Source organism: Pectinophora gossypiella, chromosome 29 (assembly GCF_024362695.1).
Source record: "Pectinophora gossypiella chromosome 29, ilPecGoss1.1, whole genome shotgun sequence".
Classification (NCBI taxonomy): Eukaryota; Metazoa; Arthropoda; class Insecta; order Lepidoptera; family Gelechiidae; genus Pectinophora; species Pectinophora gossypiella.
The window spans coordinates 5,754,833-5,772,542 of record NC_065432.1 but is presented as its reverse complement, the minus strand read 5'-3'; the positions used below and the strand labels follow the sequence as shown (position 1 = coordinate 5,772,542).

The window sequence follows — 17,710 nt, the reverse complement described above, 5'->3', positions numbered from 1 at the left end:
CCAGTGGTTAGAGCGTTAGGCTCACGATCTGGAGGTGCGGGTTCGATTCCCGATGGGGACATTGTCGAAATCACTTTGTGAGACTGTCCTTAGTTTGGGACTTTTCAGGCTTGAATCACCAGATTGTCCGAAAAAGTAAGATGATTCCGTACTTCGGAGGGTACTTTATTAGCCGTCAAAACACCTCCACCAACCTGCATTGGAGCAGCGTGGTGGAGTATCCTCCATGGTTGATTGAGGGGAGGCCTGTGCCCATCAGGGACATATATAGGCTGTTTATGTTACGTTATGTATTTCCAATCCCGCGGGATCTCGAATTTGCGATCTCGATTCGGAATTCGAACGGATTAGATAATTATCTATTTTTTTTTTGTAAAAGTTTGTTACTTAGACCACTTTTGAAGTATTAAAGAAAAAAAGTTATACGCAAAGTCTAATTACTGGGACGAGTTTTATGCGCGTTGGCATTACAGTTTTAGGAAAATATGCTGAAACACTAGATTTTTGCTTACCTTATAGGAAAGGTAGGTTAAAGGGTAAAGGTGTTATAGAAATACTGATATCGATATGTTTCAGAAATTTATAAAGTGGTGTTTACCTGAAGGGCACAGCTAGATGTTATAGACCGGTGAGCATGAGACAAAGAAAACTCCCTTGAATTTGTACAATGTATATTTTTTAAATCTACAAATTTCATTAACCATAGGTAGGTCAAAAACCCTATGGAGGGAGACAGGTCGCGCTTTGGTCCGTCAGGTTAATTGTCACTCCGTAACAACCATGGGATATCACTATGTTTAAAAACACTGTCCGTACACCTGTAGGCACCTCACTTACTCGAGGACCTCTGACTATCAGGCCTACCTGAGGCGTCCCGGAATACCGTACAGGTGATGAGTTGAGGCCGGCTCAGGCCAGGGCGTGCTGGACGATGGCGGCGCAGCGGGCCAACTGTTACGCAGCTGGCGGGCTGCACGTCCACCGGTCAACCTCGCAGTCCTTCACCGGGCCTTATCCGGTGTGTTGACAAAAGGAGAGGCGCGGCACATCCACATGCGCGCCGCACAAAGGAAAGCTTCGACGTGCAAACAACCAAGGCAAGCTCCGCCGAAATGAAGCTTGAAATAACTCTCAAATGCAGAAGAAAACAGTAGGAATCTTCATTCACCAAATTTGTTGAAATAGTCTGATCCAATCATAAACTTCTTCTTAGATTAAAACTTGCAAAACGTTCGAAACTTTAAAACGTTAAAAACTTAAAGGAAACAAAAAACCCATCTGCAACAAGGAATGGCAATGATTAGCATGTGGTTCAGCTGACAGCGTGGCAATGCAACTCACGAGTGTAAAACAAAGAAAATAACTTACAGGTTCATCCGGGATAGTTGGGCATCGCTCGGATGAAACCTAAACCCACCCACTGGACCTTAGGCGATGGGATTTCAGTGATGTTGCTGAAAACAAGGACCTCGAGGTTATCACAAAGTTGGTGCAAAAATATGCACGAAGAATTGCGAGGACTTACCATCTCAGTTAAGTTATTTATATAAATGGAGACATCGGCTCTTGATGTCGCCGATAAATCGTGGCTTTTAATTTGCCCACATTATTGTTACGGCAGTGGAGTCTCCGGCGCTCTCGCGACGTCCCCACTTTCCATAACCTGTCTCTCAGCTCAGCCAGCTGTCAGTCTGACACAAGAACCACGAACAAAGTTGCCAAACTAGAAAAAATCTACCAAACCATAAATTCGCCGAATCAACGACAATAATCGATCGACTTGTTTGATCCGAAACCTAAATAAAATATAATATAATTTCAATAAATGTTGCAGATAATTAAATATACCAAATTTTGAAGAAAATAAAATAATCAAAAATATTCGGGCCCATCGATAACCCTGCAGCGCCATCTGTGTTCTGTGAAACAACATTATATCTCCAGAAACCACAAGATGTCGCTACAAGGCTCGTTGGTCCGAAATGCTTCGTTACAATACCCCCCTACCCACGAGAGGTTTCGAACTGGGTGAGAAACACGGCTGCCCTCAGCCATAGAGCCTGGAGCGCACAACCAGTCTAAATTTAAAAAAAAAACTGTCTTTAAAGACGACGACAAAACAAATCATAAAAAAAAAAAACGTAACGAAGCACAAACACCAACATCTAAACAGCACAACCCTAAGCACAACAATTACCCCGACCTGTTATTCATCACCATTCATTGATCACCTATCACTTCTTTCATATAGTAGCACCCAGTATCCATTTCACTGGGTGTCACCCACATTCATACCCCTGTTGAGCTGACGACTATCTTAGTGTCACTCGATACCCCAATTCTAAAGACAAAGACAAAAAAACAAAACAACAGTTGCTAGAGGCTTATTTAAGGAGTCACTACCCGCTCCGTCGAAAAGGAAAAAAACAATGAGTAACCTAAAGAGGTTTCTAATCTTAATTTAATTTAAAATAATGGCTACCATAAAGCCTAAAATAATGTTGACACGTGCAACATAAAAAACTATACTTAAAACTTGGCTATAACCGCCTAAACAAAAAAATATGAAACGCTAAATTGAGCGTTCATAAAACCGCTGCGTTGCAGACGCTAGTGTGTATGGGCCTTATCAGCGCACACATAAACACACTAAAAACATTAAACATAAAACATCTATTGGTAAATGTAGTTATTTTAAATCAAAAGACTCAATTAATAGTCTTTAACTACATAAAAAAAAAATTGTTTGTCATAAATAGGCTGTTACTAGGCCACTTACGACACAAGTAACCACACCATTATTTTTATTAATAAAAAATGTTATGAAGCTAACCATGAAAACAAACAACAAAAATGATGTTACTTACTTTATAAACGTGAATTTAAATTGAGCCAAATACAATGATCCAAGCCGGTAAATTTTTGTTTAAGAAAAAATACGACAAGAGGAACACGGGGCAATTTGAAAATTAAATTTTTAAATCTTTTATATGCCAAGAACCTAAGTTCTTGCCACTAAACGAAACCAATTCGTACACCAAGGGTGATAAAACCTTTTTAATTACGCACTGCTCGTATTTTGGGGCAAGTTTCGAGGCTTTAAAATTTGCGGCGTCACTCTGTACGTACGTTTTCCGCCACACTACTTGACCTTCGCGCAAAGTATTGACGTTACGGCGTCGCAGGTTGTAGTACTTCGCGTTCGTCGTGTGAGCCTTCTCTATATTAACCCGAACCTTATTAAAAATATCCCGAAGGACCCCAAATTCACCCGCATACTCGTCCCTTGGCATAGAGACCTCATATTCCCTGTCATCATTATAAAAAGAACCGTTAATAATTGGTTCCCGGCCATGGACCAAAAAGAATGGACTAAACCCAGTGGTTTCGTTCACCGCACTATTTATTGCAAATTGCACCTTAAATAAATTGAGATCCCATGCCCTATGATCGTCAGCTACATAAGACGAAACAGCTGTCATGACTGTTTTGTTATACCTTTCCACCATGTTAATCTGTGGCGTGTACCTAGGCCCGTAGTGAACTCGTGGAATATTGTACTTCTTGAGAAGGCCACTGAATTCTGATCCCGTGAATTGAACCCCATTGTCGGTAATTACGGTTTCAGGAATCCCGTGAGCTAGAAGCACATAATTCTCAAAGTTTTTAGCTACTGCAGCACTAGTCGCTCGACGAAGTGGAAATAACATGGTGTACTTTGAAAAACAGCATGTTACTACTAAAAGGTGCATGTAACCCGAACGTGATCGTGGAAGAGGTCCTACCAAATCTACGGATACAGCTTGAAACGGCCTATAGCATTGCTTAGGCTGACCCATGATCCCAGGAGTGAGTTTGGTCCTGTGCTTATAAGCGGAACAAATACTACATTTGTTGACAAAATCAAGCACGTCGCGGTACATTCCTGGCCAGAAATACCTCAAACACAACCTACGGTGCGTTTTAAACACTCCGAGGTGTGCCGAGGTCGGTGGTTCGTGGTTTTCGGACATGACCTGCAGACGGTTTGACTTTGGCACAACAATCTTCCAATCAAACTCCTGAGTCAGGGCATACTTACCCTTGCTGTATCGTAGAAGAGTACCATTTTCGACGCGATAATTGGGATAATTTTTGGGATAAGCCGTACATCCAGAGTAAACCTTATCATACCACTCATCACCGGTTCCTGCATTTGGAGCATTGATGGCATCCACATGCAGCAATCGTGAGAGGGCATCAGGGACGACATTATCCTTCCCTTTCCTATGCTCGATTGTAAAATTAAATTGGGATAACCTACAACCCCAACGAGCTAAGCGTCCCGTAGGATTCTCCAAATTCATGAACCACCTAAGTGAAGCGTGATCGGTTACGACGGTGAATGGTCTACTACCTAAATATGGTTCAAATTTTTCAACCGCGTACACAACTGCTAACGCCTCCCTTTCGGTAGCACTATAGTTACGTTCGTTTTTGTTAAGGGATCTGCTGATATAAGCGATAGGGCGGTCATGGCCATCAATATTCTGCGCTAACACACCTCCTACGCCAAAATTAGATGCATCGCAGTGAACTGAAAATGGTTTACTAAAATCAGGGCAGGCTAAAATTGGAGCTGAAACTAAACTGGTTTTTAATGTATCAAAAGCGTTTTCTGCGTCTTGGTTCCAAATAAATTTCGTTTTTGAGCTGGTAAGAGCGTGTAAGGGTGCCGCAATGATGGAGAAATTCCTAATAAACCTACGGTACCAAGAACAAACACCTAGAAAGGTTTTTAGTTCTTTCGAACTTTTGGGTACCGGAAACTCCAGAACAGCACGAACCTTATCGGGATCCGTTCTAAGTCCAAACTCATCCACTACATATCCCAGATATTTTAAAGAGCTGCGGAAGAATTTGCTCTTCTCAAAGTTGATTGTTAAATTGGCGCTCTGTATTCTTTCGTGAAGCCTTTTTAAAAGAAGTATGTGCGTTTCTAGATCTTCAGCAACTACTATAATGTCGTCGATGTACACGAATATCATGCCTTTAGTTACGTCACTGCAGAAAGGATGTCCAAACAACATGTCCATGAGCCGTTGTTGGCGAGCAGGAGCTCCGCATAGGCCGAATGGCATAACTTTAAATTTAAACAACCCCCTACCAGGCACTGTAAAACTCGTCTTCTCCTGTGAGCTAGGGTCGAGTGGAATTTGCCAAAAGCTCGATTTAAAATCCACAGAACTGATGTACTTGGCATTCTTGAGGCTATCCAATATCTGGGGTATGTAGGGAATGGCATAAGCATCGCCTTTCGTCACAGAGTTGAGCCTCCGGCAGTCCAGACAAAATCGCCATGTACCGTCAGCTTTAGGAACCATAAGGACTGGATTGTTCCAAGGACTCTCGCTCGGAGCGACGACGTCCAGCTCCAGCATCCTGTCTAATTCCTTATGTAGTTCCTTCTGCTTTTCCGGTGACATGGGATAAGGTCTACACTTGACCGGTGGCGCAACCCCAGTGTCGATGACATGCTGAGTAAGATGCGTCCTACCTAAACCCTTGCGCTCAAAAGAAATGTCATGAAATTTCGTTATCATAAGCTCCGCTAACTCCTTGTGATCATTGGGAAGACTGTCATAAGCTTGTATAGAGTTGACTGGCATTTCTACAAACTTTTGTGGACCTCTCATGTAGGAAACACTTTCAAAAATTTCTGGCATCAAATTGTATGCCCGCCAAAAGTCTACGCCTAAAATAACATTTAATTTAATACTGGGTATTATAAAAAATTTCAAAATTTTGGTTACTCCATTAAATGTAATGGGCAACATTAAAAATCCTGTAGAGGTACACTGGGAACCATCCGCAACAGTTACATTAGTGTCTTTCCCAGATTGTACTGTGAAACCTAATGACTCAAAATACGTATGTGTTCCATTACCTAAAATAGAAATTGCTGCACCTGAGTCCAGTAATCCATAAATTGTCAAATCCAGGACATTAAGTTTTAAATATGGTCGAACGTCATCATCATTGGGCTCGAACAAAACGGAAGCTACGTTGTTCAGCTTAAAATAATTCGTTACTACCTGTAACCAATGTTTCCAATCCCCATCTTCGACCTTCGATGGAGGATCGGCGTTATTGTCCGAGCAACCTAGTTTTTTGGGTTGTTACATTTAGGGCACGACCTCACCGTAAACCCTAAATGACCGCATTTAAAACATTTGACTGTCTTGTCCCTACACCTTGCGGTTGAGTGAGTAGACACCTTACATCTTTTACAATAAACTAATTTGTTAGCCGCAGATTTTGTATTAGGATAACTACTAGGCTTTTCATTACTTGGCGGTTGACGCTGCCTAAAAGTTTGGGCCTGAATTGGTGGCTGAACTGCCGAGACCTGTTCCATTTCCCTAACATCGGACGATTCGCTGACGGGCATTACAGGTTTCGTTTTGCCTTTATACACGAAATCAATATTCAAACTAGACTGCTTAGGTGGTTCGACAAACAGCTGTGTCATTTGTCGCGCAGATTCTATTTTACGGCATTTTTCCTTAAGTTCAGCTATCGTAGCTATGTCGTGCAATGCTAACTGCTCTCGAAAAATGGGTCTAATATTATGTATTAAAATTTCAAATTTGTCACTGTCCAAAAGTGGTCGTTTCAATTGTGAAAACATACAGTTCATGACTGCAAAATAGATGTGTGTTGGTTCATCCTGTCCTTGGGTGCGAGCTCTAATCTCCCCCAGCAAACGATAGTCAAAATCAACGGGTGCGAATTCCTGGATTAAAAGCTCACTCAATTCCTGCCAAGTCGTAACCTGCTCCTTAACACCTCTGTACCATAGAAGACCTTGATCCGAAAAGAAACAAAAGGCGGACCTGAAAAGTACATTGTCACTAACTCCGAACGCTGAGGCGCGTTCACTTATGGATTGCAAGAACGTATGTGGACTCGTACGGCCGTCGAATTTAATGTTCCACTTCATTAAATTAATTGCTGAACCATCTGTCCCTTTTCCCCTGTTTTCCTCTTCTGGGTCGATGACGTTTTTTGTTGACAACAATTTCTCCAATGAGTGACCGCAAGCTATAAGATTTTTATTCTGCTTCAATTTTATGTCCCTATCGACAGACTCCGTGCATACTACACGCTCAAGACGGTGATGAAGATGATTATACAAAGCCTTAGCACGCATTAGGTGATGACGGTCCCTAGACTTCACTGCTAAATCAAGTTTTGCCTGCAGCTCCTTCAGCTTCTCGGTGATGATTGGGAATTCTGCCTGTGGTTTTCGTTCATCGTCCATTATTTCATCCGGAGAGAAACCAGTGATCAACTCCCTAAGCTGTTTCTTCAAATTGAGAACAGTATCAGCCGGTGCTTCTGCACGAATACTCACTTCATATATTAATTCATCACGGAGCAGTGAATGTAAATAAACCGTTTGGATATCCATGGTTGTGTTTCAGAGTTATAATTTCAAGATTGTAAAGTGGTTTGAAGTAAACTGAAGTAAATTTATATCTCAAAATGTACCCGTCTGCCTCCAAAACTTATTATCTAATATATGTACAAAATTTTTCATTAAATATAAACCAAATAAGTGTAATTATCACACAACATCAATTCTCAGTCTATCCCTGTAAATAATTTTCAAAACAATAAAAAAACAACAGTGTTTTATATAAATTTTGTTTAAGGTTATGTTTACTATGAAGTAAATGTTATTTTTTAAGTTGTAATATGTTATCAATCAATATGTAAAGATGGTAAAGGAAATTTACTACTGAATACTCAATAAAGTTGATATTGAAAGACAGTTCTATAATTATTTCAATAAAAACAAATAAGCAAAATATTTGCCAAGCAGCGGCACAACTATCAATATGATGATGAAGCAAAGTTACAAAATATCTATTTCTACTCAATATCCTGTTGTAAATGTTATAAAATACTACCTTTATGTGTTTTAAGAAAGTGATAATAATTGATTTCAAATAATAGGGTAATTATGTTTGTTTTTTAATTAAATAATATATGTTTAGCAAAAAAACTCAATCTATAAAATTGCTAGTAAGCATCAAAAAAAAAATTGCTTTTAACCCCTAGTTTACCTATATAAAGGTTAAAAAAAAAAACACAAATGTAATTGTAAAAATGTCAATAAGCCCTAGACCATTTAGGTTATAAATTGGGTTTAAACTTAATGAACAAAAAAAACAAAATAGGTAATTAAGTTAGGTCTCTAATAGGAGGCCTATAACTTTACTTATGCTAAGACAAACACAACTTAACCTAAGATGCAAACAAAACACAAACAATTCACACAAAATCCCATCACTTTTTTTAATAAAAAAAAATACACTGTTTTCTCAAAAAAAATTTTTATCTTAAAGTTTATGCCAACACCACTTATATACTAAAATGGTTGTACAAAGCGACAATTTCACCAAGAAGGGCGCCACTGAAACAAAAGATTTTTGTAATTCCAATAGAATAGAATTCAATTAATGAGAAGTGGGCCGTTAGGTAAAGTATCACTCTGTGACATGACCATAAGATATCACTAGGTCTTAAAATATCTTTCCGTCCTCCTAGTAGGCACCTCACTTACTCGAGGACCTCTGACTATCAGGCCTACCTGAGGCGTCCCGGAATACCGTACAGGTGATGAGTTGAGGCCGGCTCAGGCCAGGGCGTGCTGGACGATGGCGGCGCAGCGGGCCAACTGTTACGCAGCTGGCGGGCTGCACGTCCACCGGTCAACCTCGCAGTCCTTCACCGGGCCTTATCCGGTGTGTTGACAAAAGGAGAGGCGCGGCACATCCACATGCGCGCCGCACAAAGGAAAGCTTCGACGTGCAAACAACCAAGGCAAGCTCCGCCGAAATGAAGCTTGAAATAACTCTCAAATGCAGAAGAAAACAGTAGGAATCTTCATTCACCAAATTTGTTGAAATAGTCTGATCCAATCATAAACTTCTTCTTAGATTAAAACTTGCAAAACGTTCGAAACTTTAAAACGTTAAAAACTTAAAGGAAACAAAAAACCCATCTGCAACAAGGAATGGCAATGATTAGCATGTGGTTCAGCTGACAGCGTGGCAATGCAACTCACGAGTGTAAAACAAAGAAAATAACTTACAGGTTCATCCGGGATAGTTGGGCATCGCTCGGATGAAACCTAAACCCACCCACTGGACCTTAGGCGATGGGATTTCAGTGATGTTGCTGAAAACAAGGACCTCGAGGTTATCACAAAGTTGGTGCAAAAATATGCACGAAGAATTGCGAGGACTTACCATCTCAGTTAAGTTATTTATATAAATGGAGACATCGGCTCTTGATGTCGCCGATAAATCGTGGCTTTTAATTTGCCCACATTATTGTTACGGCAGTGGAGTCTCCGGCGCTCTCGCGACGTCCCCACTTTCCATAACCTGTCTCTCAGCTCAGCCAGCTGTCAGTCTGACACAAGAACCACGAACAAAGTTGCCAAACTAGAAAAAATCTACCAAACCATAAATTCGCCGAATCAACGACAATAATCGATCGACTTGTTTGATCCGAAACCTAAATAAAATATAATATAATTTCAATAAATGTTGCAGATAATTAAATATACCAAATTTTGAAGAAAATAAAATAATCAAAAATATTCGGGCCCATCGATAACCCTGCAGCGCCATCTGTGTTCTGTGAAACAACATTATATCTCCAGAAACCACAAGATGTCGCTACAAGGCTCGTTGGTCCGAAATGCTTCGTTACAATGCGCTTTGGGATACTGCTAGTCTTTAAAGTCTTATAAGTACTTTGAATACGAAAACTTTGCAAAGATTAGGCCCCAAAAAAGCTTTGTTTACTATTATCGTTTTTTGATTTCTGGATGGAAAAACTCTATGGTGGGATAAAAAAAATGAGTTTCGAAGTATTTCAAACATATTTAAAAAGTATAAAAATATAGAAAAATACCAATAATAATAATAGAGGAGAGAAGTCCCGGATAAATGTTAATTTCCTTTAAAAATAAAAAAGTTGTTACTCGATTGGAATTCCGTTTCCGCGACAGTTGTCTCTGAATTTAAATATACAAGATTGGACGATTTCTTTTCTTTAGCCGTGTCTTTATTTGATAGGCTAGTTTTGTGTGGATAAGACAGTACAATATTGTTATGAGTGCATCCATATATTGCTTCTATGCTGTTCTGGGAGCATATAAAAAACATAGAACACGTTCAGCTGCTTCTCTTCCCGGGCATGTCGTAAAAACCGACAGAGGGATTGTGTCCTCTAACATGATGGACTAATGTTATGGACGATAGGCTGATCCCTTATCACCATAAGGTTCATCATATCCATCTTTGGACTTCGTATCAACAGTGGCTGCAAGTTGTCTTTGATTACTTGTGGCTCTGCCCACCCCATTAGGGATTACGGGCGTGAGTTTATGTATGTATGTACATATATCGAAAAAAGTAAAACAAACCAATAGGCTAGTTTCCAACTAGTCAAATCAGTTACTTTTACCTAACCTTCAAAACACGAAATTACTATGGAATTCGTATGAAAAAGCACACTGTGACGTCATAGAAAAGCGTGATAAAATGTCGTACTTATTATTACGTTTTTCTTGTTTAAAATTCATAAATAAGTTATTTAGAAAAAAAAATGATTTTCGTTAGTTTTAGATGTGTCTTTATTTAGTAATCAGAATTCCATAATTTATCTTGAACCAAGTACACGGTCCAATTAAAAATAATAAAACACAATAGTCCATACAGCCAAGTCATATATTTTTTTTTCTTTTTTTTTAATTATAAAATTCATAGAAGGCCGAAACCAAGTCTGGCGTATTTTTACAAAATTAAGGGCGAAGCCAAGTCTCAGTTTTATTTCAGAATTAAGGCCGATGCCATAATAAACAACCAAACTTACTTTTTGTCAATCTTACTTTCCGTTCCACTCGCTTTCCTACATTCATAATACATACATACATACATAAACTCACGCCCGTTATCCCTAATGGGGTGGGCAGAGCCACAAGTAATCAAAGACAACTTGCAGCCACTGTTGATACGATGTCTTAAGCTGGATATGATGAACCTTATGGTGATAAGGGATCAGCCTATCGCCCATAACATTGGTTCATCATCATTATCATCATTAGTACATTCATAATAATAATAATAAAATACTTTATTGCACACAAATTCACAAAACATTTACAGGATAAACTTATTCTAAGGTGGGCAAAGGCGGCCTTATCGCTAAGAGCCATCTCCTCCAGACAACCTTCGGCAGAGGATATAGTACACTTGTACAGCTGCAGTGTAGCGCGCAAAAAAGTAAAATAAAATAAGAGAAAAAAATAAATAAAAAATCCTTATATTCATACCATGTCATTGGCGCATCCACTCAAAACTTTCGCCACCTCACGCCCCTCTGGTCGTGAAATAGAAACCGTTGTACCGTGTGATTCTGTTGATCTTCGGAACCGAGGGGAACTTGAGGAAATATATTATGAATTTTAAAATACATCCCCTTGAAAGACAATGAGTTTAAGGCTTTATGGCCATGTTATAATTTTTTTTTTACATTTGCCTCTTCATCTGTGGGTTGTGAGGTGGATTACCAGACCTCATCAACCCTGGTTTCAGGGTTTATTGAGAATAGACTACCGTAGATACAGCGCTTGATACAAAAATGCGGCGAAAACTTGGCGCTTGTTTAGCTATATTATATATTCGTACACAGCGGTATATACATTTAATAAAAACGTGTCAAATTCAGAAAGTAATACATACCTACTTATATCAGTAAGTAGTAACCGGGACCATCGGCTTAACGTGCCTTTCAAAGCACGGATCTTACTTTCGGACGATCAGATGACCGACCTGCAATGTCCTAATCAAACTAGGGATTATAGGGATAAAGTGATTTTTGTCTTATGTCCCCATTAGGAATCAAACCCGAGACCTCTGGATGGAGGTTTGTGGTGTTAAATACTTGTCCGGATAAATGGGAGCCCCTGTATCTTCTTTTTTTATTTTTTTGGCTTGGTTAATGTATGAAAGAAAGAAAGAAACGTTTATTACAATAAAAATAAGAAAAAAATAAGAAAGAAAAAATGTGTATTAGGGACCCAAGGCTGCTTATCATTGACTCAATAATTTCTTAAAAAATATAATTTTACAATAATCTCTTTGCTGACTGTATCAACCAAAGAGAATATAATTCACTACGTTTTACTATTGATATTTTCATGGTATAAGAAAAAAGAAAACCAGGTATGCTCAAGCCTATGACAAGCCGCCATTGCTAGCCCTTTGATGACGTTAGTGTTACCATTAAATTGGTACCAACATTCCAAGAATGTAAATTTGATTATAGAAAATTAAGTGAATTACTGACTAATGTATTTAGTTACTATTACTTGTCACTTATATAAAAATCATTAAAAGTGTATGTAACTCTTTTGCTTAAAGTAAAAAATTTCCTTGCAAAGTAATTTAAATAAAAATAAAAGTAAAAACATTGGTCGCGGGTAATTTATTTTTTACGAAATGGCAACGCAGGGTGGGAAGACGTCAGTTGGGCTAACCTTTAAATGTTTGCTGTCAGTTATGATCATACACAGTCCGGACTATTTAAAGTGAAGAGAAGTGACTTCTTGTGAGATAATTTCCACACGAATGTTTCAATTGTAAATAAATATCTCGGAATAATGTTTTAAGGTAAGAAAGACAGTATCATCTGTAAATCTCGTGATTGTCGTAAAATCAAAAGCAGGAGTGGAAGTCCCAGCACATTTCTGTATTCCCGACAGGTCGTATTACCCGACAACCTTTAAGACTTAGGCGTTGCGCCTTCTAGCCTTAGCATACACATACATACATACATAAACTCACGCCTATTTTCCACCGGGGTAAGCAGAGACTATATAGAATTCCCTTTGCTTCGATCCTGACACACTTCTCTTGCTTCCTCCACATTTATCAATCGCTTCATACACGCACGCCGGTTCAGAGTAGATCGTACTAAACCTTTTCTAAGGACATCTCCAATTTGGTCAATGTAAGTCCTTCTAGGTCTTCCTTTGCCAGCCCTACCATCAACTTCGCTTTATATATTGATTTAATTTCAGGATTAATTCCAGGTTTTACTTACCATGTTGAGGATCAGTTCAGAGCTGAATTACGAGGAAACAGAATGGTCGGAAGTTCATTACAGCTTCAAGACTGGAAAGACCAGACTATGCTTTCAAATTCTCGTCGCTTTCTGGACGTTATTTGCTACTGCGCTCATCCTCTTAATCACTACATGGTACATGACTACCAATGTGGTGATATTTCCTGATGCCAAAGCCGTGACCGTCACGAGAAACCCAGCCATTGTTTGGTATACCAAAGACATGCATTGGCTTCCATACATCAATAAAGTTACATGCAGAAACAGTACTTTACAGTGTGACGTTTTCCTCAAGAGTTCTCAATACCAAAATCCAGAAGCGTACCTATTTTACGCTACGTATATTGAGGACTATCCTTTGCCAAAGAATCACAACACGATATGGGGTTTGATACACGAAGAGTCTCCAAAGAACATCCTTGAATTTGTTTACGAAGAATCATTGAGCTTGTTCAATTTTTCGTCAACTTTCAGCAGGTTTAGTGACGTACCGTTCCCGCTCCATCTCCTGAGGTCTTTAGAGACGTTAACATCAAAAGAGTTTTACGTCAATACGTCGACGAAAAACGCTTTTCTGACGCATCTGGCTCCGGTTTTGTACATGCAGAACGACTGTGACACTACCACAGAAAGAGACGAGTACGTCAAAGTTCTCATGGAGTACATAAAAGTTGACTCCTATGGCGAGTGCCTGCACAATAAAGACTTGGTCATCAATAGATCTTATCAGACATTTCTCAGTGACAAAGATATGTACCAGTTCATAGCTAAGTACAAATTTATGATTGCAATAGAGAATGGAGTGTGTAATGATTACATGACAGAGAAGTTGTGGAGACCTATACAAGCTGGTGTGGTGCCGATATACTTTGGAGCTCCGCAGATCAGGGATTGGCTGCCGAACAACAAGTCGGCCATACTGCTGGAGGACTTCCCCACGCCGGAGCTGCTCAGCCAACACCTGCACTACCTCCTGAACAACGACACGGCGTACGAAGAATACCTCGAGCATAAGACGTTAGGGAAAATATCCAATCAGAATTTATTGGAAGAAATACGCTTAAGGCCGTATCAGACGAATTATTATGAAGCCTTGAGAGAGTTTGAGACTTTTATTTGCGAAAGGATTTACGACAAGAATAATACGAAAGTCAATGTAGTCACAAGAGCACATTATGACTGTCCGTTACCAGTTTCAGCGCTAACTCTGTCGGTGAATCCGACAAATGTTTGGATAGATAGAATAGAAAAGGCAAAAACTACGATAGACATGATACAAAGACTAAATAGTAAGGTTGTGGACAGAAGTTAAACTAATCTTCTTCTTCTATCGTGTGGGTTGTGAGGTGGAATACCAACCTCATCAACCCTGGTGTCAGGGTTATGATTGATCCGCCAAAGGCCTACATGGCTCATGTAACGATTACTCACTGACATCAGTAAATAGTAACTGGGGACAACAGCTTAACGTGCCTTCCGAAGCACGGATCATCTTACTTTCAGCCAGGTGATCAGCCTGTAATGTCCTAACCAAACTAGGGATCACAAAGTGATTTTTGTGATATGTTCGACTAATGTAAGTGGTGGGCGAGAGCCCTTAGCGCTCCCTATTTGTCCGGCCAAGTAGCTAATGCCATTTGCGGCAAATTCACAATAAGTCACGTAAAAAAAGTAAGTGAAAGTACGCATTTCGAAGGCCGTAATAGGCTACTCCACAACCTAGTCAAATAAGATACCTTTTACGAAACGTCAAAACGAAAGTTTTCTTTGGAGTCTATGGAAATACTGTCCTGTGACGTCATCAATGAAAGCGATCAAACGTCGTACTTATAAATAAATAATAAAATAATAAAAATAGTTTATTTTTCATAATTGTAACGAAGTTTGTTGTCGAGACTTCCCAGTAAGTAACTACGTACATACTTATTGTAACTTAATTCATAAATAAAATTCGAAAGTCGAAAATCAAAATGGGATTGATTTTTTACCATGTTGACTGGCTTCTTTTTCTACATTATTATAGTCCTACACGAACCGGGGATTGTCTTTGGGTGCACTCCCATAGTGCATACAGGGATAATCGCCCGTTGGTGTCACACCACATTTAGATTAAATTGTCTTAAGGGGCCTCTACGTGTTGGCTTCGGCCCCACGCACGCCTTCCAAAAGTCCGGGACTCCATAGGCCCGAGATATGAAAAAGACATACAATTATATAAAAAAAAAAAAATTATAATAATAAAAAAGTTTCCAAAAAAAAAAGTTAAAAAGTAAAAGTTAAGTTAAAGTTTAGTTTATTACAGTATTAATTAGCGTTTTATAATTTACTAGCTTTTGCCCGCAACTTCGTCCGCGTGGCGTGTTATAAAAGAGAGATATTTGAGTGTGGGAGAAAGGAAAAAAAAATGCTTAATTTTATTATTTTTAAATGAGGTTATATTATAAGTAGCTCAGTTAAATAATCATCATCATCAATTTAAAAGCCACGCTCTTGTCGGTGTAGCATTTTCCATTCCAGTCTATCAAAGGCCAATTCCTTGACTTCCCTATAAGACACGACGTTAACCTTTTCTTTAATCTGTTCCATGTAAGCTCTTCTTGGTCTTCCCCTTCCTCTCTTTCCTTCTAGCTTTCCTTCTATGATGTTTTTAATGAATTCGTCGTGTCTTATTAGGTGTCCAATCATCTTGCCTCTTCTGTCCTCAATAATTCTCAGTATTTGTCTCTTTTCCCTTACTCTTACTAGCACTTCCTCATTTGTAACCCTTTCTGTTAAATAATGAATTATTATAAACTTTTAGATTATTAGTGTATGATAATTTGGTTTGATATAAATTTAGGAAAATACGATCAATGGAAGCTAACTCTAAAGTACCTATAGGCTTTCGTCTGGAATTCAGAGATGAGATTGTTTTTTTTTCATACAAATGTTTTTTCCCGCTAACTCCCATTCCCGTGGGAATGTTGCAATATCCTGTTGCAACTAAGCTTTAAGTTTACTAAGGTACCTGCATGCCAAATTTCAAGCGTCTAACTTAAGTGGTTTAGATTTTCCATACAAAAGGATTTTCCCGCTAATTCCCGTTCCCGTGGGAATTCCGGGAATTCGTTTCTTAGTGCACCTCCACGGTACCTAAGCTACGTCTCTTCCAAATTTCAAATGCCTACGTTTAGCCGTTTAGGCTGTGCGTTGATATGTCACTCAGTCAGTTTCTCCTTTTATATATTTATAAAGAAGATGTTTAACCCAATCAAATACCTTATTATTTATGATTCTAAAACGCAATATAGATACCATTGCTATGAATACACAAACGAACGTGCCCTCGCTATGTATATAGCGGGGTAGACACAGACGAGCCTACATTGTAGGCATTATACAAGGTGTTCATATTTCGTACACCCCACCCAATATATCAAAATCGTGAATATTACATCCATGGAAACACATGTGCCGAGTTAATATCTTTTTTGCCACCCACTGTATAAAGGGCGGATTTTTTTAACTGCCACGAGAGATGGTAATGTTATTTTTACCCGACCGTAGCGAAGCAAAAGGAGGGTTATGTGTTTGACCGCTATGTACTTTTGTGTGTATGCACGTGCGTTCCAAACTTCTAAACCACTTGGTAGAATTTGACAAATAAGGTGTCACTAGAAGTATCTCAATTTACAAGATAGTTGAGTAGCCTATACCTATGTATTATCACGTGATCAGCGGTGAAGGAAATCATCGTGAGGAAACCCACATTCCCGAGAGCGTTTCGGAGGTGACTTAACTTGTCTTCTTATCGTGTGGGTTGTGAGGTGGAATACCAAAGGCCCCTGACATGGCTCATGTAACGTCTACATACTTACATCAGGTAGTAGTAACCGGGACCAACGGCTTAACGTGCCTTCCGAAGCACGGATCATCTTATTTTCGGACAAATTCGGACAGACTGTAATGTCCTAACCAAACTAGGGATCACTTAACTTGTATTTGGCTGGTTTTCCTTCGGGTTGGAAGGTGAAACAGGCAGTCGCTTCTGTAAAAAACCGGACCTGTCAAATCTTCAGGTTAGGTAAGCGGACCCTGTAAAGACGATATGACATTCTTGTCAATATTTCAAATAATTTCAAGCGATAAGATCACGCCTGTTTCCCGTTGGGGTCGGGTTGGGGTTCAAGCGTATAAACATAAATAGCCTATATACGTACATGCTGGGCACAGGCCTCCCCTCAATCAACCAGAGGGGGTATGGAGCACACTTCACCACCCTGCTCTACTGCGGGTTGGTGGAGGTATTTTTTACAGCTAATAACTGGGACCCACGGCTTATCGTGCCCTCCGAAGCACGGAATCAACTTATTTTTTCGGACAATCAGGTGATTCAAGCCTGTAAAGTCCTTACCAAACATAGGATAGTCTCACAAAGTGATTCCGACAATGTCTCCGTCGGGAATCGAACCCGGACCTCCAGATCTTGAGCCTAACGCTCTAACCACTACACCACGGAGGCTGTTAATCCCTTCCCCAATAT

At 39.5% G+C, this 17,710-nt stretch overlaps 2 protein-coding genes and 2 long non-coding RNA genes across 6 annotated transcripts in view; 2 read left to right on the top strand and 2 right to left on the bottom strand.

Moving 5' to 3' along the window:
• Positions 1-17,710, top strand: part of LOC126379455 (guanine nucleotide-binding protein-like 1) — a 343,035-nt gene that overhangs the window by 43,362 nt on the left and 281,963 nt on the right. The gene's annotated exons all lie outside the window — the stretch shown is intronic.
• On the bottom strand, positions 655-2,086 carry LOC126379651 (uncharacterized). Its single transcript, XR_007568363.1, has 2 exons — positions 1,526-2,086; positions 655-1,454 (listed from the first exon to the last, which is right to left on the bottom strand). It is a non-coding gene; the product is annotated as an uncharacterized LOC126379651 (long non-coding RNA).
• Positions 8,219-9,728, bottom strand: LOC126379649 (uncharacterized). Its single transcript, XR_007568362.1, has 3 exons — positions 9,300-9,728; positions 9,143-9,228; positions 8,219-9,052 (listed from the first exon to the last, which is right to left on the bottom strand). It is a non-coding gene; the product is annotated as an uncharacterized LOC126379649 (long non-coding RNA).
• On the top strand, positions 13,169-14,500 carry LOC126379708 (alpha-(1,3)-fucosyltransferase 10-like). Its single transcript, XM_050028529.1, has one exon. It carries the CDS (start codon positions 13,169-13,171, stop codon positions 14,498-14,500), a length of 1,332 nt encoding a protein of 443 aa, XP_049884486.1.